General features: G+C 41.4%; 2 protein-coding genes across 3 annotated transcripts in view; both read left to right on the top strand.

Moving 5' to 3' along the window:
• The first annotated feature begins 7,436 nt into the window (after positions 1–7,436).
• Positions 7,437–8,973, top strand: LOC146629213 (uncharacterized). The gene is made up of 3 exons (XM_085357118.1): positions 7,437–7,768; positions 7,889–8,171; positions 8,305–8,973. Exons 1-3 carry the CDS (start codon positions 7,437–7,439, stop codon positions 8,971–8,973), a joined length of 1,284 nt encoding a protein of 427 aa, XP_085213244.1.
• A 2,544-nt stretch (positions 8,974–11,517) lies between these two features.
• garnl3 (GTPase activating Rap/RanGAP domain like 3) overlaps positions 11,518–24,988 on the top strand; it is an 87,112-nt gene continuing 73,641 nt past the window's right edge. For both annotated transcript variants that reach the window (XM_085358425.1, XM_085358426.1), the window contains exon 1: positions 11,518–11,615. In XM_085358425.1, the coding sequence (XP_085214551.1) occupies positions 11,518–11,615 (98 nt within the window). The remainder of the gene's footprint in view (positions 11,616–24,988) is intronic.

Raw genomic sequence — 24,988 nt, 5'->3', positions numbered from 1 at the left:
ATAACACAGAGAAACCCCCAATGAGCAAACCCCTTGACTACAATGGGAAGGAAAAACTCGCTTTTGACCCCCCTTTTTTTACAGGAAAGTGCAACTATAGAGAAAAGGTGACATGCAACGCCTCGCATAGTGGCATAATGGTGATCGTCAGCGTTACATTTCACATCTTTTATGGATTGCACAGAGGTCATTGGGGTCACAGTAGCTCCATTATTTAATTTCGAGGGGGGTCACATGTCGAAACTGTTGAAAACAATCCCACAATACATCCTTCTGTTCAAGATTCAAAGCGTGATGGAGTCATTAAAGTCAGATTCGGTGTTAAATAACAGCCTCTCTTTCGCATATAAAGCGTGGTGCTCAGACATTTGTTTGTTCCTCCTCATCTCATCTCTCCACATTGCTCAATGAGTCTCCTCTGGGGGACGACAGGCTGCCGACGTGTCCCTGCTGCCAACCACCATGCAGCCACCTAGCCTCTTAAACCCTGGCAATGATGCCAGTTTTGGCATCGTTCTGCTTGATTTCACCACATGGCAGTTTAGGTTCGGGATGCTGTTTCTGCTGGCACTGGACTGCTGGCACTGGACTCTGTCATTGATAGACTCACCTCTGTTGTGCTTTGGCAACACGTTGCAGCAACCCCCACCCCTGGTTTCTTTATTGCTCAAGTCAGCAAGACACGATGAATTAGTCAATATACAGGCAGCTGAGGCACAAGGTAAAGAAATATGGACGCGGGTCCAATATTCATGTTGCCAGATTGCACTTTTCTCTCTCAATCACTGCATTACAACATTAGAAGCAATAGGAGGGGATATCAGAAATTATTTATTTCAACTACACAAATGTAATTAATGGAATCGACAGAAACCTTTTCCTTTTACCTAACCGTTCAGACAAAACTAAATGTAGATATTACTATGGATAACAAAGATCCTGACAAATACAGTACTGTTGAGACTCTGGTACGTTGTCTCATTAGCTTGATCGTCTGCACCTGTATGTTTCCCTTGATTAGCTCTCTGTGTGTAGATACAATGCTGTCTTCCTTTTGTTTCCTGTCTGCATCTGTCTATTGAAGGTGTGCATATGCTTATGCCTGCTTTTGGGCCCTTCAGCCTTGCTATTACAGTTACATATTCTATTCCTGTTGTTGAAGCACTCTGTCTCTTGCTGACTAATCAAGGCTACTTTCAGAATTACGTTGCCATTGTATGATTGGAATGACTGTAGAGGTCAGTGGTTTGTCTGGTTGTAGAGAAGGAGCCATAATCCGAGCCGAAGGCTGACTACAGCTCATAAGCCATGCTCCCAGTGACTCGTGTATTGTCTGTGTTGATTAAGGTGATATTCTTTTCACATTGTTTCTGTTTAAACTGGCATTCAGACCATTTCATCTGCCTTGTAGTCCTGAATTTGGGTCAGAAACCTTGGCATGCGGGAAACAATAGAAGCCAGGGGTTAGCTTTGTTAGGAAATCCCTTCAGTGCCTTGAGTCTTTTTTGATTTTCTGTCTTTAATAACAACAACAAAAGCTCTGCAAAGGTCAGTGTGCTATACCTGTCGGACTTCAAATAACTGTTAAGAGCTAAAATGTGAATGCACTTTACAGAGGGATTTATTACTACGCAGTCAGATCTTTCCCACAGGAGTAAGAGGCAAAAAGTAGAACTACTACTGGACTTCAAGAGGCCATTGATATTTATTCAAACAAATGCTAATCTCAGTGTGTCTGAAACAGCCAACAAGCAGTTTGTCATAAAGCACAGGTAAGCAAACCTACTTTAAAAAATACGACTTAAGCTTCTTTTTTAAAAACTACTTTCCTTATTTTTATTCCTCGCTGTGGTCCACAGCAGCACAGGATTTGGAAAAGGCCAAAACATGTTTAGATTTTCGTTACATCCTGCTGCAGAGCTGATGACTTTCTGTTCCTCGCAGCGTTATCTGCACCTGTTCAGTAAACACAAAAATGAACCACTTACAGACGGCGTAATCTCTCTCTCCCTCACATCTGAATGCAAACATTCACCTTGAATGTTTGCATTTTATCGACTCAACAGTCTATTCGACAGCGTAACATTAGGGGTCCAATTGGACATGGAATTTTATATCTTCCTACGATAACAAAACGTCTTTGTAAGGTCACAGTCTGCAGAATACCACAAACACCAACAAATGAGCTATTTAAAGGTGTCTCTTACCACCTTTAAATAGGAAAACTACTGATTCACAGTAACTCAGAAGGTTTGAGTAACAAAACTGAAGCCCCTTCCGATCACACAAACATGGACGAGTCTTTCTTTGAACGCAGCTGTGAGTCACGTTGTGAGAATTCCCCATCTAAACAGTGGGTTGACAAATTGGACATGCTGTGTGTGTGTGTGTGTGTGTGTGTGTGTGTGTGTGTGTGTGTGTGTGTGTGTGTGTGTGTGTGTGTGTGTACATATTTTCGTGGGGATTCAGCTTACTTTTCCTTTTACTGGAATAAGAAAGTGAACCATGCAGCCAACAGGTGACTGTACTTCTCCATTTCCAGTTATAATGTAATGTCTTCCAGATGAAAAGTTAAACTGAATGATTGTAGTTATCGGCTGCTATTTATGACCCGTAGTTCTTACTTTTTACATTTAAAACGACAAAAATACTTGCTCACAGATTATTTTTCATGAATAAACATTGACAACTTAATAAAATAAAAGACAGATGGCTGGATAAATGAACTAATCCTTTGGGGAATTGCATACAGCAGCTGATTAGTAAAAAAAATTCCTCTACTGCTCAAAATATCTCATCACAAGTGGATTTCTCTGTTTTTACCTGGTCAGTTTTACAACCCTTCAGTCAGGTCACATGACATAATGTCGGTTGGTATTGAAAAAGAGATGAGTTTTTCAATATCAGCTAAGACGTAACATTATCAGAGGAAGTAGGTGTAATGTGCCATTACTTGCAGTTGTGTGTATTTCATTCACCATGGAGGTTTGTGTTCAGTGTCATTTCTCTGTCAGTCAGGAAACGTTACACAAATGCCACAGGGCTGAATTTCATGAAATCTGATGGACAGGTGAAGCACGGGTAAATTAATTTGCTTTTAGCTTGAGCTGCTTATTAGTAGTAGCGAGGTGAGTGCTAATACTAATGTTATAAGTCCATGCTTCATTCAGATGACTTGACAAATAACTGACATTGGCCTTACGTGGGTTCACAGCATACCTTCTAAATTTGAAGTAGACTGCATATACAGCTGTTAGGAAACGCTACAGACTTTGTGTGAACTCAAACACAGTCCGTATTATTATTATTATATGTCAACAGTTCAAATATCCTCATTATTTATCAATCTATGATTTGGTTTATCGTTACTTTTCTTAAAATTGATGTTTTGTTTTTGTTTGCTTGTTTGTTTGGATGTCACCGTGACCTCATTTTAAAAAGACAGCATAACCACGCTCTGACTTCACATTCTGAGGACAAGACAACAGCGCAGAAGATTTTCAGTAGACAGCAGCTTTCTCAAGAAGTCCAGAATTTTCTAGGTCTGTTTCTGGCCAAGCTTGGAACAAATCTGCAAATGTTCAGACAAATTGTATTAATCTGACCCACAACAGCACAGCGTACACCTACAGACAGCATCAGGGCCAGCTCCCTTCCTTGTTCTCGCCCTCCCAATAGGGCTGTGACACATTCGGAGATATACATTTATGCGTGGAGACATTATCAGTGAACTCAGACCTTTTTAAGCACAAAATAGATTAGTTTTGTTTCCTTTGCAGATTGATTCAACAAGGCCATTATTTTAAACTTTCCTAGGTGGCTCCAAGAGGTCCACTGCTCTAATGCATTTTTCCTATGCTTCATTTTAGCTTTCCTGATTTCATTTTCCACTTTTATGCAGACATCCTTTTTAAGATGTCTGTAATAGATCCATTTGGGTTCTAATTCTTAATAACTGTTTTACAACAGCATCTTTTTTTTCTCTAGTATTGCAATTGCATTATGTTTCACATCAGTTCTTACATAAAGGGCTGTGAAGGGGGTTAGTAGGGTTTGGTGGGGTGGCTGAATGGGGAAAGTGGTATGGCTGAAGAGGTAAAAGGCAGAGGTGGAGGGGCGGGGGATAAATGGATGTGTTCTTTTTGGGGGGTTGGTAGTAAGATTGAAGAGAAATAAGAGTATCAGAGAACATAGAGGTTAAGGTCCTGAAGGAAAGGCTAGGAGGGTAAAAGGTTATGAAAGTGGCAGGTGCGGTTAGAAGGAAAACTAAAAGGTAATACTGGATAGAGGAAGATGGCTGAGAGGGTGCAAGAAGAATTTGTCATCTTTTCAGCCTCTTTTGTTGCCTTTTTTGTCTTGGCCTTCTGCTCGCTGGACAGTTGGGCAAGATTCTGGAAAGACAAAAAGCAAACATACATTCATTAATTCGTCTGCTGCAGACCGAATGTGACACAAGAACAAGCTGCTAATCCACCGAGTCATCACTCCAATAACTTCTGAAATCTCTGTATGTGTCTGTGTCCATCTGTTCTTTTTCTTTCTCTACAGCCGGTCAACCAATCAGCTTCAGACTTGGCAGGTGTACCAGCAGGGTGTCGAATGTGAGGTTTCTGGATAAAGGCCAGTGACCAATGATGTCATAGATTGAGATTTTACTCATCTTGTGAAATAGCAACTAAAGATTTTAGAATTAGGAGAGTGACCAACGTGCACTAAAACGATCACTTGGATGTTTGCAGCTCTTCTCTTTTTCTCTCTGCTGTCCTGTAGCAGTTCCTGAGGTCTCTTCAAGCTCACATCTTTTTCTTCCACCTTGTGTTTCATGCAATGCAAATCCCTGATTTTGATTTGACCTCTCCGCTCTCAGAGACTTGATTTCTATTACTGGTAATTCTCCAGAAACTCTGTTTCAAGAACTATGTATTAAAATTTTAATCAGGCAATAATATTGTCCTTTTATTCATGGAAGTCAGGTCTTTCCTTGTTTTCATAGTTAAACTAGGCTGCCACCTTCTCCTCCTGCCTTAAAAACCACCAGTTTCCCCGCTCTGTATTGAATGGCATGAGATCTTTTTTGGAGACCACATGAAAATGTTTAGGTTGCTTCTTCTGGGCCTGGATTCTGTCTGGTTTATAGTCTCTGACTTCTGAAAAGAGAGACATGCCAAAAGTACTTAATCTCTTGTTCATTCTCTCTGGGTTTTTGCACCAGGTCAGAAGTTTTAGTTACTTTCTGACTGCTGGTTCTTGCTGACTGCAGAGACCTTCTTCCGTCTTCTCCTCTCCTACTCTGTGTTCTTTGTGGATCATTTGATTTTGGGCATCAAGGAGGAATTTACTCAGGCAGCTGGGAGCGATTTGAGTGAGTGGCACCTGATTTGGTCAGGACCAGAGATGGGCAGTAACGCGTTACTTTTTAACACGTTACTGTAATCCGATTACTTTTTTCAAGTAACGAGTAAAGTAAGGGATTACTATTGCAAAAACGGTAATTAGATTACCGTTACTTTCCCGTAGGAACGCTGCGTTACTGCGTTACTAAAACCATGATTTTTTTTTGCGAGAATGCCTCATGACAGTGACGTAAGTGAGTGCGACGTTCGTGACAACAGCTGTGTGCAGATCAACAATGGATAATATATCGAGTGCAGGAGAGAGTATGAGCGTGCAGCGTTTAAAGCGTGGAAGTACTGACCTTACTTTGAGTTTGATTCCATAAAAAAGTGACAAAAACATTAGCGTCCATTGTGCGTGGGAAGAAAACTTCTTTTTACAGCGAAAAAACCCCTAAACTTCCAAGCAAGCACCGAGTGCACAACGATGTAATGGGAAACTCACAGAGAAACTCGTGGATTCTTCCACTGACCACTGCGGCACACCTGCACCAGGGTAAACCTCCGCCTACCCGACTCCTGCTTTACAGGTGAAAATAGAGCAACAGGACGGCTAGTCTTTGACTTTATTTATTTTCTGCTGTGTTTTACTTGCATCTATTTGAAAGAGTGTAAACACAAAAAAAAAAAAAAATTTATGTGCTGGAATGTGCAGAAAATAGGTTTAAATATTAAACAAATTTCTTCCAGTCAGAGAATGTTGCATATAACTTAATTTTTGCTTGATGCATAAAGTTAAAAGATTAAAACTAATAAAACAAGTTTTAAAAAGATACTTTTCCATTTGATTACATTTTGTATGATGGATTATGCAGAAAAAGTAGAATTGGGTTGAAAGATCTATCGCTTTATCACCTCTTCAGGTTGTAAATCATGTTTTTAAAAAGTAACTAAGTAATGAATTACTTTTGAAAATAAGTAATCAGTAAAGTAACGGGATTACTTTTTGGGGGAGTAATCAGTAATTAGTTACTGATTACTTTTTTCAAGTAACTTGACCAACACTGGTCAGGACTAAGCCTGATAGCCAGTCGTCTGAGTTACTTAAAGGTACGAACATACAAGGAAAAATGAAAAAAACAAACAAACAAAAAAACAAATTCTACCACTGGATAAAGAACAAGCTTTAGTTAAATAAGCTCACTTTCTTTCTTCAAACCTTGAAATTTTTGTACACTCGTATTTTAAAAAATCAAAAACGTAACAGTTAATATTTATACTTCGTTTTTAAATCTACAAGATTTACATGTCTTACAAAAGTCCCCCTTTTGTATTTCTGTCATACATTGTAGTGTAAATGAGGCAAATGAAATGTAAACATAACCAGAAGCGAAGGATTTGTAAATCATTTAACCGAGATACAGGCACAAGCCTCAGGGGATTGTATGAACAGACTCCATGTGTTAGCTCTTATAATTAAATATAATGAAAATATATTTTTGTTAATGTGTGGACATTTTTTTTTTTAAAAAAAAGCTCAATTTGTGACAATTTCCACTTATTGTTTTGACAACTTGAACCTTCATGAAAGAACTGGACCAAAGAAAAGAATACAACCAGAAAGCTTTTGGATGAATTACCTTTGTAGCCTTTTCCATGTTATCTACAGGGCTGGGCTTCGATACACAAAGTTTTTTTCTTTTCTTAAATACAGCTTCAGTTCTGTGAATTTTAAAATGCTTCTAAAAATGTGCCAAAGAAGTTGATAAAATGTGATCGTTAGACAGGAACAATAATCTAAAGCACAAGATTACAGTTTTTCTCAAATGTTAAAACACAAAAGCCAATCCTGTAACCCAAATGACCAGTAGTCTAAACACATTTTTCCTTGCTAAAACACATGTTGCAAAACAACTCTGCTCATATTCTCAAATGAAAGCCCATGTGATGCAAAATGCTTGCCACAGTCACCAATCTTTGAACACAGGGAACACACCTGGCGTCAGTCACTACACACAACGACTCAAAATTGAAGACACCTGTTGCTAATGATGTGACCCCACCTATAAAAGCATAGTTTGGTGAAGATGCCAAACAATCACAATGGATGAAGGCATTCGAGCGTGCGGAAGGAGAAGAGCTGCAGGCCAAAGAGGAAGAGGGGTTGAGATCAGAGGAGGAAGAGGTGGAGGCCTAAGAAGAAGAGGAGTTTGGAGTAGAGGAGGAAGAGAAGGAGGCCAACAAGAGAGGGGAGAAGGTCCAGGTGGGAGAAGAAGACAACCTCGCACCATCATAACAGATGATGTGCGAGCAACAGTAATTGATCATGCCATTGTCCATGGCATGACAATGGCTGAAGCGGGACGAAGAGTACATCCAAACCTGAGTAGGTTCACCGTGGCCACCATTATCAAGGCATTTGGACAACACAACAGGTATAGTACGCTATAGCTTTCTTTGTCACACTACAGTTTTACAGGCCTGTGAAAGTGGTCTGTTACTTTACATGTAGTTTTACATATAAATCAGTCAATTGACAACACATCTTTCTTTAGAGCTGAAAGAATGCCACATAGAGGTGGGAGGGTTGCCATATTCACAGCGGCACAAGAAACCCTCATTGCAGATATGGTCCGTGAGAACAACTGCATTAGACTCCGAGAGATCAGAGACAAAGTCATTGCAGATAATGTAAACTTTGAGAACACTGATGCTGTCAGCGTGTCCACAATAGACCGAGTTCTCCGGCGCCAACAGATGAGGATGAAACAGGTCTACAGGGTTCCCTTTGAGCGCAACTCTGCGCGACACATAGAACAACGTTACGAGTATGTGCAAGTACGTATACATCCATGTCCACAGTACAGTTAGTGGAGATACTGTGTTGCTTAGTGGCCTACATTACTTCTGGACAATACTGTGCTACCTGATTGACCGTTCTGAACACCTGTACGCTTTTCCATGTTCACAGAGGATAATGCAGTTGGACGCGATGGCCAGACCCCATGAGTACCTCTTCCTGGATGAGGCTGGCTTCAACCTCCAGAAACGAAGGCGAAGAGGCCGTAACATCATTGGCCAAAGAGCCATCACTGAGGTTCCTGGCCAACGGGGGGGTAATATTACTCTTTGTGCAGCTATGGGTACGGAGGGGCTTGTCCACCGGCATGCTGTCCTTGGGTCTTACAACACCCAACGTCTCCTCACCTTCCTAGAGGAGCTAAAAGACATCCTCCTGGACCGTCAACAACACCATCCTAGGCTAGCACATCACATGTATGTGATCATTTGGGACAACGTCCGCTTCCACAAAACACACCAAATCAGAGAGTGGTTCACCACCAACAGTGACCACTTTTTAAACGTCTGTCTGCCACCCTACTCCCCTTTCCTGAACCCTATAGAGGAGTTCTTCTCATCATGGAGATGGAAGGTGTATGACAGACAGCCATACACAAGAGAGAACCTCGTACGGGCAATGGAGCTGGCCTGTGCTGACATCCCAGTGGAGGCCTTCCAGGGATGGATTCGCCATTCCAGGGCGTTTTTCCCGCGGTGCCTAGCAAGGGACAATATAGCCTGTGATGTGGATGAGGTGATGTGGCCCAATGCAGCTCGGCGACATGATGCCGCACAGTGACTGTGTGTAATACTGTAAAAAGACCGTGTAGACAATAAAAAAAGACTTCACACCCTGATCATGTTTCCGAGAGTACTGTTGTGTGCGATAGATTCTGTTTTTGCATTGAGTTGTGTTACAGTAGTGTATGTACATGCAGGATGTTTTTATAGATTTATAGTCTTCATGTGAAACTCACAAATCTAAATGCCTAATCCTCTGCAGGGTTCTATGACGATCCGTTACTGTACAGTTTATAAAAATATGCATTGGCAGTTATGAACCAAAGAACCTTCTCACAAATTGAGCATTGTGTTTTCAATTGTTTTGCTGTAGTGTGTAATGCTGTGTATGGTGTTTACAGTTTTGACAACTTCGAGCTGCTCTCTTGGTGTGGGAGTTTGAGTTTTGCAGTGGGAAGGTGTGGTTGTGTTTATGTAGCTTTAGAGAAGGGTGTTGTGTTTGGACATTGGGGGACCTGGTGGTAACGTTTGTGACATGTGTTTTAGCATTTGAGAAAGTGTGTGTGTGTGTGTGTGTGTGTTTTTTACTTAATCTTGTTTGCTCATCAGCAGCTGTGGTCGCAATTACAGGATAATGCAAAATACATTAATAGCAACATCAGTAAGGATGAGTAATAAAAGTGAAAATCAAAGTATATTACTAACACTGGCAAATATGAGATAAAAGTAATACAATTGTAAGTCCAGTTGCCGCAGCCTTACAGATGGGGTAAGGAGCTTGGTCATTAGGGAGGAGCTCTGAGGACAGCCTCTACTCCTCCACACTGAAAGAAGCCAGAGGAGGTGGTTTGGGCATTTTATTGGATGGGTGCCACCTAGGAGAGGTGTCCCAGGCATGTTCTACCAGGAGGAGCCTTTGGGACATGCTGGATAGATTACTCTGCTTTGCTTGGCTTGGTTCTGCCTTGGTGTTGCTTTAGAAGAGCTGCTGGAGGTGGCCAGGGAGAAGGATGTCCCAGCATTGACTGTCAGGGCGACCTGGAACCCAATTAGTGTCGGGATGGATGATTGGACAGATGCATGTGACAGCATGTATTAAAATGATCAGGGGTATGTTTTAATACCTAGGTATTAAATCATACATTCATATTCTAACTTTTAGTTTCAGATTCTGTGATCTTTTCTTTCACAAACGGCACTGCTCTTTTCAACAAAACAGATGCATTAGTATTGTTTTGACTGATTTTTTTTTATGACTGTTTTATCGCAAGTCTAATTTAGACAACAGCAGAAACAAAAGCACAGCGGGACCAGTCTGCTGTCATTCTCAGGGTATTAAATAGTGTCTTGTTGTCAGAGCTGCTAGCATCTACCACATATGCACAAGACAATAAACTTCCAAATAACTCCTGTGTGCCCTCAATAGTTAGGTTGAGTGAAATGTCCACAATTTCACATAGAACATGCAGGTTCTATGTGAAAGTGCCCTCACTCTCACTAAGAACAAATGTTCATTCTTGAAGTGACTGCTGTTCTTCAGTCAACCTATAGCTGCTACAGACCAGAACATATTAGCGCTCTTACTCCAAGTTTAACACATTTGTTTCTTATGCTTATGTTTGTTAGGAATCATGTACAAAATCAGGCACATCATGTACATCTCCCACAGATGCATCTTAACAGCAAAACTCAAGTTGCCCACCCTTAAACCCTTCAATGAGTTTAAGCCATTGAAGACATTTTTTATTTATAAAACTTATTAGTGAAAAACAAAAAAACTATTAAAAAAGAAGAAAATCAAACCAGCAGATAAAACCTTTGTCTGCACATGTTTGAAAAAACAAAACAAAAACAAATCTGTGCTGCTGGCAACCATCAAATGTTTATGCCCTTGTGCAGCAAATTCACGAACATGTGTTACTGAGCCAGTCTAAAACTCAGCACATCAGTCTCCTACATGTTTGGTGGAGAGTGCTCTCAGTTTTCCTTTACTAAGATACAACACGAGTATAAATCACGTTCGCGGTTCAACTCTCACTTCATCAATTTATCTTCCTTTCTCACGCGCAAATAACTTCATTTGACTCAATTCTCGCTCACTCTTTACTCTCTCTCCCTCTTTCTCGCTCTCTCCGTCGGGTTTTATGAGGTCACTGACGAGCAGCCACTCAGTGCTGGGCTGAAGCTGAAGGAGCGCTGTGAGCTCCACATTAGTGGATAACAGGATCGGGATCTCTGGAGCGACGGAGACTCCTCAGCGCAGTCCGCTCAGGGTGACGACTGCAGCAGCCCCGCTACAGCCTGCTCCAATAAGCGCGCATGAAGTGAAACCAGCCCCGGCAACATGCATCTCTGAAAGCGTTCAGCAGGCAGTCTTTTGTCTAGCCTGAGGAGAGGAAAGTCTGCAAGCCCACTTTCCTTGCTCCACTGAGGTGAACTGAGCGTCAACAGAGCCTTTTTTCTACCCCGTTTTTCCCTTTCCCCCCTCGCTCTCTCTCTCTCTCTTCCGCCTCTCGCAGTCCATTGCTCGATATTGGACATTTTCTTTTTTTTTCTCTTAAGCGCCGCGGTTTCCCCGAGTCTACCTGTTTGCCCAGCACCCATGAATTCAGAAAAAAATGTGTATCTTGGGAAAGACAAAGGCATCATGCGGAAAAGAGCCTTGCTCCTTCGGAAGGGTTGCAGCTTCGAGATTTCCAGGTAGGTCCTCTTTTCTATTTTTTCTTAACGGTGGGCGATTTTATTTCTGTCTGGGACATGAGGGCGATCAAAAAGAAATGGCCAGAGTATCCCACTGGAGCTGCACTCTCGTGACAAGAGCTAGCACTTAGTTTCTGATCTATGTTTCACCTTGTGGATCGGGGATTTAACCGGGATCTGGCGTGTGCGCGCGAATTGATGAGCAGAGGGATTCCCCGAGAAAGGAAAAACAAGCATTGTTGATCCAAAAAAGACCGTACATTCATAAACATGACAGGTTTTAACCTCTGTTTCAAATGAAAAGATGCATTTTGGGGGCCATCATATCGTTTCCATCTCAGCACCGTGCGTTCACGTTTCTTATCGGACCGTGGAAGGATGCGTTACGCACGGGCTCTTTTTGTCTGCGCCTGACTCTGCATTATTGACAGAGCTGCCCAGCTGCAGGACGCGGTCTTTGGTGATTTTAGAGCCCGATTCAGGTGCTGATCGTGCAGCCCACCAACATGCATTGTAGAATACAAACAAATCCACGTAGCAGGTATTTGATCACATGCGGTAGTGTTATGCCAGGAGGCACCTGTGAGTTCAGACATCCAAACAGGTGAAGGCGGGGAGGGCCTTGGTGACAAATAGACCACAGGCTGCGGAGCTAATATGACTTGGCTGTGTGGTACAGCTGGGTTTAACCTCCCGCTGGTGCTTGAACATGTGGCTTCCTGTGGCAACCTCCTACTGTGGTTTATCTGCTGCAACATCATTCATCAAATGGTTTGGGTACCTTGGTCAGGGCAACTAAGCTGCAGTTTTACTTAAAAGACTCACTTTACTGATGTCACACCAGTTCCTTCCTCTTTACATAATCGCTTTTTTGTTGACTATACTTCCATGCCAGGGAGTGTTTGTTGAGAACTTGTGACAGCAGATCTGTTAGGTGGTCGTTTTAACTAAGGTAACTTTCTCTGTTAATTGTTTGGTGTATAAAGCAAAACGCATATTTATATATAAATGGAAGGCTCACAATTCTGAGCTTTTAGGTCCAATAGTGTGGCAGTATATCCTGCAGGTACTCAGTCACAGTGCTGTGTCTGTGCAATATTGAGCCAAGTCACATTTTTGTTCATTAAAAACTCGTCTGTTCGTTTTCCTAGAGACTGAGCACAGACTGATATTAACATTTAATGAATCCCCCGTTTGATCTGTGTTTGATTTTCCATTATCTACCACAATGCGAGGCTTGGAAATGCAAATAAATATACATATTTAAAAAGGGATTCCTATGATTGATTTCCATATTAATGATGAATTGTTAGGAATCATGTTTTATCACTGTGGTCATATCATCTTGACTACTCCTACCTTCACTCCGATTTCCTGCCATTTCAGACGAGCTGTGGAGGTGTACACAAGTGCAAGATTACTCACAGATCTCGCTTCATTGCTCTTATGGCTTACAACTTTGTCCCAGTGTGTCTATTGATGGTGAGACTTCTGTCAGGGAGATGGCTAAATATCTGACTGCACGTCTGACTTATGGCAACAGAGCCATGTTTTGCACACAGCGTGCATATGTGGGTTGAAATTTGGCTAGTTTTGTGTCCACTTACATTCAAATTACACATCCCTTCTAATGAGCCAGACCTATCTCGTGCAGTGAATGAGTTTCTTCCATTTCTATGCTGTTCTGCGCTGGACCCAGAGTCACACTGTAAAGCTTCCTGGCACTCTGTCTCTCAGACACTAGCAGTTTAACAGACAATCAATCAGAGGCAGGCCTAAAGTGGGACTGCGTGGGGAAATAGATTCTCTGCTGTACTGAGAGGTGGAGGGGTGGATATGGAAGACACTCAAGTGAGAGGCTTCTGCTGAGAAGTCTGTGTATAATTCATTGCACTGCAGAGAGGCAGTGCAGAGTGTCACATCTGACCGTACAGATGTGACACATTGTGACCACTTCTTAAGCACACATGCTGTACGTTAGAAACATGCTGTCACAGGCAGGATCGGGCTTGCGCTCTCTCACACAAACTGGCTGAGTTGTTCTATATGTATGTTAGCAAACTCTATTATGAAGCAGCATTATCTAGACATTTTCTCCTTCGTGCTGCAGACAGTGGGAAACATCTTGCAGCATTTGAAAGGAGTTCCTTAGGGCACCAGCTAATGATTCTGTTGTGATCATTTGATCTTGTTATTATTTTCTCAGTTGATTCATTCGTTGCTTGGCCCATAAATCTGAAAAGCGGGAGAAAAAAAAGCGATGAAAGATGAAGATCGTAATTTCCCAAATTTCAATGTGACATTTATCAAATGTCTGAAAGCATGAAAGTCCCCACGATGTTCTGCTACAAATGGTCAGTCAATCGTGTCGTCATTTCACAACAAGTCCAAAAGCTCAGTTAACGGTGTAAAGCTGTCGTGATCGGTGCTAAGCTGCTGGAGTTAATACACTCTGGTATAAACATGCCACATCCCATTAATATTTCCAACTGTGATCTGGACACTGCTTCATCATGACTAAGCCTTATCTAACAAAGTCAGCGGAACACCAGTTGGCGGATATTCTCACTGACAGCATGTAGCTGCAATACTTAGATGGACCACTGAAACCAATTACAGGGCCATTTTCCTCTGCTGCTCTCGATTTATTCGGTGAGGGATGCAGGTGGTTCAGCTGGTGTGTGTATTTCTGTGCATCAAGTACAGTTGTGCACATGTCTGAAGGTGTCTGGACTCTGAAGGGGAAGTCAGCCAATTTTACACTCTGGTCTATCTAGGCTCCATAGCCTATCATGGACCTCTGTGCCTTGTGGCTCAAGCCTACATTGGCTATAAGCATAATGCTCTCAATTCTCCAGTTCAGCAATGAAATGTACAGTAACTAATTTGGGCGTTGCTAGTTAGTCGAACTGGTTAAACTAACTTGGACATATGTGCAAACTGTGGACGTGAAGCCCAGTGATAGACTGGTGGGCTGTTTAAGGTGTGCCCTGTTCATCCAGTGTTAGCTGGCATAGACTCCCGGACAACACGGGTACCAGGTTTTCACAGAAAGGGTGCTTCTCTGAAAAAAAGAAGGGAAACAAAGACTATCTCCAGTTCTGCTGAATCTGTTTGGATCCAGCCTGAGACTGGCAGTGTTCTAGAAATGCTCTGCTAATCTCTGGAGTATGTTTTAAGAAATATGAGGTTAATTATGCTTGTGCATACACTCAAAGCAAGTACATAGAAAGCATTGTCTTTGCCCTGGAGCTTTGAGCCTGACAGAGGGAGAGTCTGGATATCCTCCAGGAATAACAAATCCTTACCTAATTACAGTCGTTTTCCATTGTTTTCCAAAACAATCGCAACACGTCTGTTTGTCAAGTCCGCCTGTCACTAAACTCTTGGCTCTGGTTTGTCTCAGAGCACTCCCCACCAGCATTGGCTAATTGTGCCTCAGCGAGATTAGGCTAGGTGTCACTTCAAGGAGCCAAGAAAGAGCTGGCTCGACTCTGACCACGAACTGGCAGAACAATCGCAACTTCAGGAAATAGTGCAAGAGAGACAAAGAGAACTATGTGAGCACTCATTGCTAGTAGTAAGCACAAAGATGAAAAACAAAGAGGCCACAGGGAAGAAGACGTCCCCTGATGAAGCCTGAATCAAAAACTCAGGGGAAACTTCGCTGTGTAGAATTTTTTGGGGGGGGTTTCACTTATCAATCCCTCATCAAGAAGCTATAGTTTATTTAAGTGGTAGCTGCATGTTACTGCAAGGGAGACTAACAGAGACCAACAGAGAACAACATGTGAGTAAAAAAAATAGATTACTATGGTTTAATTTTGTAACACAGACCAGTTCAAGATAAGAAGTCTGTTTGCATTATAGGCAGGGGAAGATTAGGTTTTCACAGCATGGGTTAGTTGTTTTGTGCTGTTCATCAATCACTTTTCTGTTGGCTTATCTGCCTGTGTATGCCTCTATTCACTCATTAGACTAACAGTGCAGTACCAACTTCACCTGTGCAAATACAGTAGATCTCTGTGGTGGCCTGTGAGCTGTGAAACTCTTACACAATGTTAGTCGCACGCCCTTTCATCCTCACTTGCCTTGAACTTCTCACTTGAGTGGTTATTCGTGTGTGTGTGTGTGTGTGTGTGTGTGTGTGTGTGTGTGTGTGTGTGTGTGTGGAGTGGGGGTGGGGGGTTGCCGTAGCTTGCTGCGCATCACATTGCCTAAAGACCGAATCTAGGAGAAGCCGAAATCCGCTGCTCTCCGTGCGCTTCGTAACTGAACTGGAGTGGGAGTGGTGAGCATATGTATCTTTAAGAAGAAAAAAAAGAAGGAAACATATATTTGGGTTTGTCCTTTTGTGGTTTCCTGGTGAACTTTTTATAGAAGGCTTCAAAGCTCAATGCAAATGAAGAACATACACTTCAAATGTTAGATGCTTTCCTGTAGGTTGTTTTTAGACCTTTCAATACACCAACCTTCTGTTTATGTGCAGAGGCAATGCTGATGCACTCTCATGCAGACTGAAAGTGGTTGTGATAGGCTGGCTTACTGGGGTCTCCCCCTGCTTTACAGTCTGTCATAACGCACCCAGCAGGAGGAGGGGGAGGCTGGTTGGGTGGACCATTTGACATTTTTGCTGACTTAAGGTACTCCTCTGCTTTGCATACTGTGGACGTTCTCTCGCACAGATGTAAACCTTGTTCGGCACAGTATGTGTTTGCATTGAAAGATGAGCGCAGGAGCGGTGTAGACAGTTGGAATTTAATGCATTAAAGGTTAACTGTAACTAGGATTGTTTATGTCCTGCAAATCAAACAACTAAAGCCGATGATTTTGTTTTTAATGACTCACAACAACATTTTAAATATGGTCTCCTTGTTCTCAGTTTGAGGTCCAGGGCGCGTCTCTATGCAGAGATGCCCAGATGTCCCACTCCCCAGCTTGCTCCCAGATCCCTGGGAAACCACTATGTTCAGTTTTCTAAAATAAATAAAGAAGAGCATTTAATTCTGACATAAACCTTTAATACACCGATATTATCATTCACCCGATCTATCTGTCAGAGTCATGTGACAGAGCCATGTTTATGGTTTGTTTAGGTTCAGTCTCTTAACCTTTCGCGGTTTAATGGGCCTTTATTGTCACAGATTTTTAAAACAAAGCAATGTTGATTGTGGTTTTAAACAGTAAGTAGCCTGTGGTTTCTTAATCTGTGGGTCAAAGTCATTTTGTTGACCTTTTGATCAGACACCTCCTCTGTCATTGGCTCCTTTCCTCTATTTTCATCACATGTCCAGAAAGCTAGCAGCTAAAGAAAATATCCAAAATCCTGTTTAACCTAAGGTGTTTGTGGTTAATGGAGGAAACTAATGTTGACAAATTTAATAAGAGACGTATTTAAAATGCGAAAGGAATCCAGTGTGATCATTTCAAGTTGTTATCTTAATATGGTTGAAATTTTACATTTACAGCCAGTTTACAAGAGTGCAATAAAGGTTCTTATTTCATACGTTCTTCAGGTTCATCAAAACATTACTCCCAATGCAAATTAACTGCTGCAGATACATTTACTAACAGATAGGGAGTGTATCTTAGAGTTCAGCTAAACATACTTCCTTCTTACCCATATGCAAAGGTTTCATATTTACACTCTACAGTATTGTGCAAAAGTGTTGAGCCACCCTTAATTTCTTCATACTTTGCTTCCAAGGAGATTTTCTTGTCATTTTTAAAGAGGTCTTAAGCAATAGTTTTCCAGTCTTTATCTCAGTCTCTCAAAGTTTTTCTTTAGACATTGGTTGTTTTTTCATGCATTGTCAGTCGACTTCTTGTAACTGTTTATCTTCAGGGAAATGTTTGTTTTCTTTTTAAATCACGTAACACTGACTGATGAATGAGTATAAAAATCCAGGGGATGGACTATGTTGTGCTTTTTGACAACTAGGCAAAGAACCAGTTTTAAGTCATATCTTTAAGCACTTTGTTAGCAGACGTCTGTCACAAAAACACACAATTTTTCCCATTTCTGCAGTTGAATCTACAAGAAGCACCACTGATAACAGTGTTTGACAGGTGTCTGAGAGATGTGTCTGGGCTTTCAGTTGATCAATCTATTGTTCACTGTAGCTTCATCACAAAATACTTTGACATATGCTTAGCCATCTAGAAGCCATTTTTAAGTAAAGGAAACAGAAAGAAAAGCCTGAGATGTGTCAAATTACACACAAAATTGAGTAAAAATGACTTTTGGTTGAAATCGTTATCAGCATGATGTACAGACTCTGTTTTGGCCTTTATATACTGCATTCCCATAAATTCTTGCATATGTTTCAATAAGTCAGTGCACCTTTTTCCCATTTTCCTGCAAAATATAAAGAAATCAGGCATGGCTCCAAACATTTGGAAATACTTGCATGACAATAAGACGTGTTTTGACATGTAAAATTATATATACGTACTTTTTTTTCTAAAACAATTTTACAGTTGCTTTCACTCATGGGTGAATCCACATCCCTTGATTTGTTTTTGTTGGTTTTTTATATTACATTTCCAAGTTCACACAGCTCCCTCTGGAGACACGAGCAGCTTTTTACAACTGTTCTCACATATGCAGCAGATCTGTCAACACACTTTGAGGCTTTGAATTTTGGCACCTTCCCTGTTTTTTAACTATAGTATGGAAATGACCGTGCATACATTTCCTATAAATGAATTATCCAACTGGTAAACTAACCAGTTATTTCAGTTTCTGCTCCCAGGAGTGCCAATCGCACGCTGTTTTGCTGTATTGTATTACTTGTCTGATTTCCCCTACAAGGTTGTAGGCTGGGAACTGAAATCATGTGCACACGGCTGGTTCTGCTCTGCTCAGCCACACAGTCGGTCTCTCAGCAAGGTCTGATAAACACTGGACTGTAATCGCTCCCATATGTGGCTGCATAGCTCAGCACAAGCCAGCTCAGTTCAGCCATGCGCACGATGCAGCGCACCAGGCTCATTTTGACAGTAAAATAGACTCAAATTACTACGAAGAAGAAAAAAAGAAGAAGCTGAAAACGAAAGAAAAGTCCCTCACTTGATTACAACCCCATGTAAACTTTTATTCTTTTGACTAAAACATCTGCTTCCATTTAGGGTTTTTTAGACACATACCTACACATTAAAATGCACTGTGCACTGTTCCAGGAAAGCTTGGAGTGGAAAACATTTCCCATTATAGTTGGCCGGAATAAGACCAAGCATAGAGCGAGTTGTACTTAAAGCCGGGTATTGGTTGAGATGTGGCCACCTCAAGCTCAGCCGCAAGCCACATGCACACAAGACTCATAATCTGGGGAGCGTTTTATTTTTTTTCGCAAAGTATTACAAACTGCCTTTATAGCAAGGTCACTTTCAAAGTGAAAGTAAATGTTTGAAAGTTGAAAGGAAGTCTGCACATATAGAAAAGCTGTGAGTATACAACATATGCTGTTTCTCACCCACCAGCTGTATCGTGGTCATCCTTTAAAAGTTATCCAGGAGAGATGGTGTGAGAAATGGAGCGTGTGAAGGGTTACTGTTGGACATTTTTACCCTGCGGTTTTTTAGGAGGCCAGCCAAAACCACTTCTTGGTTAGCGGGTGAGCAACAGAACAAGACATGTAAGAAAGAAGGAGTTGGAAGTGCACTTTAAATGCACTTGTAGAAAAATAAGGGCATGCAGAGGTTGTGAAGGCAAAGCTGAAATAAACTCGCTTAAATTTGAGCTTGTATTTCAGAAAACTGCTCAAAGGAGTTGTCGCAAACCCCCCACTCCACCCCACTATAGGTCTCATACTGCAGTTGCGTACAGATTGCATTGCATGATGCTATTTCTCCTGTGTTGTTTTGGATAAAGAAAGCATGCATGTTGGTTTACACAAACACAGGTGCATACTCACAGATGCATTTTCCCAACAGTGCATCACTATTGTTGCCGAGATGTCCGACACAGAGTCTTTAAGACCCCCTCTGAGAAATTTTAGGCTTTAGCACCTCATGTGTCATAACCGGTTTTCTTTTTCAAATGAGGAACGGAAGTGATATACTGTTGCATTTTAGTGTGGGAACACCCTTTGAGGAAGTTGAGACAGCAATGATATGGCCCAAGGCAAGAGGAGGTTAAAGTAAGTGGGACTGTTTAATGCTTTTAAATTGAGATAACCTGTTGAAAAATAAGAAAATTAGGCTTTCATACTTTTTTTGTCTGGTAACCACATTTTTTAAAATGACCTTTGGTGTGATGTTTGCATTAGTTGGAAAGTTAAGAGACTCAAGTTAATATAGTTAATTCTGATAACAAGAAACTGAGTACAAATGTTTATACGCAGGCGTCATCGATTACTGTGATGAGTCGTTGCAGCCTCACTAAACTATGAAATCAAGTACATGCAAATGTGCAATGCTAAAAAAAAAATGAAAGGAACACTTTGAAAACATATCAGATCTCAATCTAAAAAACATGCTGGATATCTACACTATTGGGGACTGGGTAATGCGTTACAAATGAAATGATGCCATTTAATAAAAATGAAAATTAATGGTATGAAAAATGGTGCTCAGTTTCCTGACAACATCAGGACATGCTGTGTGTCCCTCCATGGATATGCCTCCCTACACCATCACTGACCAGCCACCAAACCAGCCGTGCTGAATGGTGTTACAGGTAGCATCGGGGCAAACCTGCTCTCATCTGTGAAAAGCTCAGGCTGCCACCTGCCAATTCTGGTATTCTATGGCGAATGCCCTCAGGCCACACTCATGAAGTTTCTGATTGTTTGGTCAGAGACATTCACACCAGTGTAATGCTGGAGGTCACTTTGTAGGTCTGGCTGAGCTCACGCTGTTCATCCTTGCACAAAGGAGTAGATACCAGTCTGCTGATGGGTTGGGAACTTCTACAGCCCTGTCTGTCTGCTTCCTAGAATCTCCTCCATGTTTTCTAGACTGTGTCGGGGGACACAGCAAACCTTCTGGCAATGGTGCATATTGATGTGCCATCCTGGAGGTGTTGGACTACTTCCTGCAACCTCTGTAGGATCCAGGTATCGCTACCAGTAATGATACTGACCCTAGTCAAATGAAAAACTAGTGACAAAACAGTCAGAAAAGATGAGGAGGAAAAAAATGTCAGTGGCCTCCACCTCTACCTGTGCTTTCAGCACAATTTGTTGTCTCATTGTTGCTGCTCTATTGCACCTGTTGTTAATTTCATTAACACCAAAGCAGCTGAAACTAATCCACAAATCCTACGAGTTTAATTGACTTGATGCTATATTCTGATTAAAAAGTTCAAGATTAAAGTCAGAAGTCATGTATTCTCAGAAAGACAAACATCAGGGTGGGGACAAAATGTAAACTCAGTGACTTTGATCGTGGCTTTAGTGTTCTTGAAACTGCTGATCTCCAAGCAAGACCGTTTCTGGAGTTTAATCCTCATGTTGCAAACGAGCAGTAGTTGTGCATGGTTCAGAGAATAATGTGTGAATCGGACACAACAGCTGTGAAACCACAGATTATGTCAGAATGCAAAACACCTCACATGAACAGAAGAAAATGATGTTGGGCTCCATTGTTGTCAACCAAAAACAGAAATGTGAAACTACAGTGGACACAGGCTCTTTAAGACACAGCAAACAGACAGTCAGATCAAACTCAGTTTCTGCTGAGGCTGAAGATGGTAGGCTCAGAAAATTTGGCTTCAACAGCATGAATTCATGGACCCAACCTGGCTTGTGTAAACAGTTGCTGTTCCCACTCAGTTTACTTTAAAGGCCAAAGCTTATTTGAATATTGCAGCTGACCGTGCGCATCTTCCAAAGGTTGCCTGCAGTATGATGATGTAAGTTGTCTGAAATGGCTCTTATGAACATGACAAAGAGTTAAGTGGACTTCAGTGGCTTCTGTCTCCGATTCGAGTCTATCACAACTCCTTTGGGATGTAGTAACACAGCAGTAATGTGCAGCTGCAATATCTGCGGACTTGCTAATAATATTTCCTACATCTCACAGAATTCGTGCCACCAAGAACTAATACTTGGTGATTGTGCAGTTTTCCTTCTCATTCAACTGTGATAAAAGCTAAAACCACAAGAGGGCAGACTCTCCCTGTAAAAACAGTGGGACCATATGGCTGCATGATATAGGCTGAAAAGAGAAGGATTGAAGAATTCAGAGTCACACACAGGCACACACCTCTCACAATGTGAGATTTTATAACTGCTCACATTATGTGAAGATGAGTTCAAATTCACGTTGAGCAGCATGTTTGATATCACGTCTCTCCACTAGGAGGAGGGTGTACATTAAAAAGCAGTGATATCTGTGAGGACACCAGGAGGAGTCCGCCCAGGGTTTCATATCAGGCATCAACTTCACCGGGTTTATTTTCGTGAAAAAAGCTGAATTTATCTCATGTCTGTTCTGCATTCAAGCAGTGCACTCATCTACACGGTGTGTCGGGAGCTCCATACCTCTCATGAGCCTAAAAGCAACAACAAATATCCAATAAGGAAATTATAGAATAAGATGTTTTTCTTTGATTTCAAGGTTCAAATTCCTAACAGTGTTTATGGTAATAGAGACATATTTTTGTTACAAAGGGAAACATATTAGATTCAGTGATTATAAACTAGGAAATCAAAGGGGTTCCAATATCAGCTGTCACTAAATCTGTCACTTTGGATACTGGGCATAGTCTATTATATTTTGCTCTCTTGCATTGACTCCTGTTGCTTGAAACGGTCATACTGTAAGCGTGGGTACATTACATGTTTGAAGACATAGGAATTCTCATTTCTCTGTAGTACTTTATTTATATAGTTAATATTATTTCTCTATTGTAAGTTTTTAACTGTGGATATGGCACTTTTTAATAACGATATGTTTCTTGTGGGCCAGCCCTCTGCATTTTGTCAAGCAGTTATGTTCTCTCTTTTTCGAGTGGTGTTTCTATACATTTTCCCATAAATCTGAGGGTAATAAAGCTTTTGGCTCTTGTTGTTAGTGCCAGTGTTATTTGGTAGTGAACTGGTCTGAAACACAGTTTTGGCATTAAACAAAAAAATACAAAAGCAGACATTCACATGCACATGTAGCTAAAGTGCCAAGGGCACAGAGGTGTCCAGGACCGGTCTGAGCGTCACAGGCAAAAGGTTAATTCACCTGATTACATTTAACAACATGACTGCCATCATCAATCGACACAGCCTGACATAGTGGCATTTCACTGAGGCCACATGGTGACCGGCTGGCATTTGAGATGCACTAAGAACAGAGAAGCCAAGGCCTGAATCCAAATCGTGTGTGTGTGTGTGTGTGTGTGTGTGTGTGTGTGTGTGTGTGTGTGTGTGTGTGTGTGTGTGTGTGTGTGTGTGTGTGAAGCATTGGAAAAATTTATGAAAGGGGAAATATAAATATAGTGGGCTACTGGAACTCATAATCTCAGTTAGGGAACGACTCTTTCATTGTCCTAAAGTCACTGCATTTTGACATGCTTCCTTCTCTGATAGGTACCTAAGCAACTGTAACTGTAATGTAAATGTTGTGCAGCAATATGCACAATACACAAACCTGATGGTGAAGCTGGACTATAAGTAGCAAGCATTTACAGTATCTTGATGCATTCTCAATCATCCAGGTAAGTAAATCTCCAGAAAGTTGATTCTGTTCATCTTGATGTAGCGTTTTGTGGGAGAAACGTTTCGTCACTCATCCAAGTGACTTCTTCAGTCTCAGCTGACTGCAGGTTTCCCCAAATCTTATAAACAGTACATTTGCATAATTACTGAAACCAGCCCACTGGGAGGTCAGTTCCTTAATCTTAATTATGCAAATTCTCATGACCATTGATCAACAACCACTGACCAAAACCCACTGATCAAAGACCACTGATCAATTGCTAAAGGGTTGAATTTTGCTGTCACACCGAGACAAATCCCCCTAGTGGAGCTGATCACAGCCACAGAAACAGCAATTCGTAACAACAATATTGCAGAAGTGTAAGCAGGGCAACTGCGGACGAAAGTTTCGGCCTGTCTCAGCAATGCAAAGCCCCCAGCATCCAATATCACCATGAAGGAGAGGAAGGCACTCACATCACTTAGTGATGACAACAACATCATCCTAGGTGCACAGTATTGCTAAAACAGAAAGACTATCATGAGAAAATTTTGTCACTACTCAGTGATGAAAATACTTATGAGCCCCTGAAACGAGACCCAACGAGACACAGAAGAGCCACCTCGTCAGGCCAGGACTCTGCAGTCTATTTACACCTACAGGCCAGTGGACACTCTTCCAAGGATGAGGATGTGCACATCTTGGACAGGGAGGAAAGCTGGTTTGAGCGCGGAGTCAAGGAGGCCAATTACGTGAAAAGGGAAAGACCATCTCTGAATCGAGGAGGGGGCCTAAGGGTACATCTTTTGCCATCTTGGATGAGTGATGAAACGTTTCTCCCACAAAACGCTACGTCCAGATGAACAGAATCAACTTTTGGAAAAGCATTTACAGTAGTTCATTTACACCATTGATAAAAACCTGCACAGTCCAAGCTAGTTCAAGCTCCTCTTCCAGTGTGGAAATCATTATAATCGCTCAAACTTGCAATAATGAAAGGGAATAGAGGTGGGCAGAACGATCCAAATATCGATAGTATTGATGCTAACATTGGTACTGGATTGATACTAGCATGATAGGATTGATACTTTGTGAAAAAAAAAACATTTTTCACTATGAAAAACGTCTACGTGTCACCTGTGGAACTCTCTCCCACTGAGCATAAGATCTCTGGACTCAGTAGCTTCTTTCAAAAACCAACTAAAAACTCATCTTTTTAGAATTGCATTTTGTTAACTGTGGTCTGTTTTGTTTGTTATCCTTGTGTGAAGCACTTTGTGATCTTTTATCTAGAAAGTTGCTATATAAATAAAGTTTTATTTACTTACTTACTTACCTGTATCGCCTAGTTTTTGTTTTTTTCACAGCCAGTCATATTCTAACAATAGAAGCTTATCCAAAGTGTTTGAAAAACGGGCACATTTACATTCCAGGTTTTCAAAAAAAATAACGCACTTTTAGAATAGGTGAAAAACTGGAAGGTGTGTTTTGTTGCGTGTTCTAATTATTGTGGAAAGTATAAATCACTGTGATGTGATGGACATTAAAATGTGCTGATGACTTGCAAATTTATGATCAACTCATAAATCATGACACACTGCTCTCCCTTACTTTAAACTGACAAAGGCAACTTGTGTATTGGTATTGGCAGTACTGTATTTACTTGGTATCGGATGTATTCCAAATTCTGCAGCATCACACAGCACTATCAAATGGAGCCATCTTTAATGACTGGTTCC

This window comes from Diplotaxodon limnothrissa, linkage group LG7 (genome assembly GCF_057381915.1).
Source record: "Diplotaxodon limnothrissa isolate DT_005_m linkage group LG7, D_limnothrissa_male_GT1.1, whole genome shotgun sequence".
Lineage (NCBI taxonomy): Eukaryota > Metazoa > Chordata > Actinopteri > Cichliformes > Cichlidae > Diplotaxodon > Diplotaxodon limnothrissa.
This window is presented reverse-complemented; position numbering and strand designations above follow the sequence as displayed.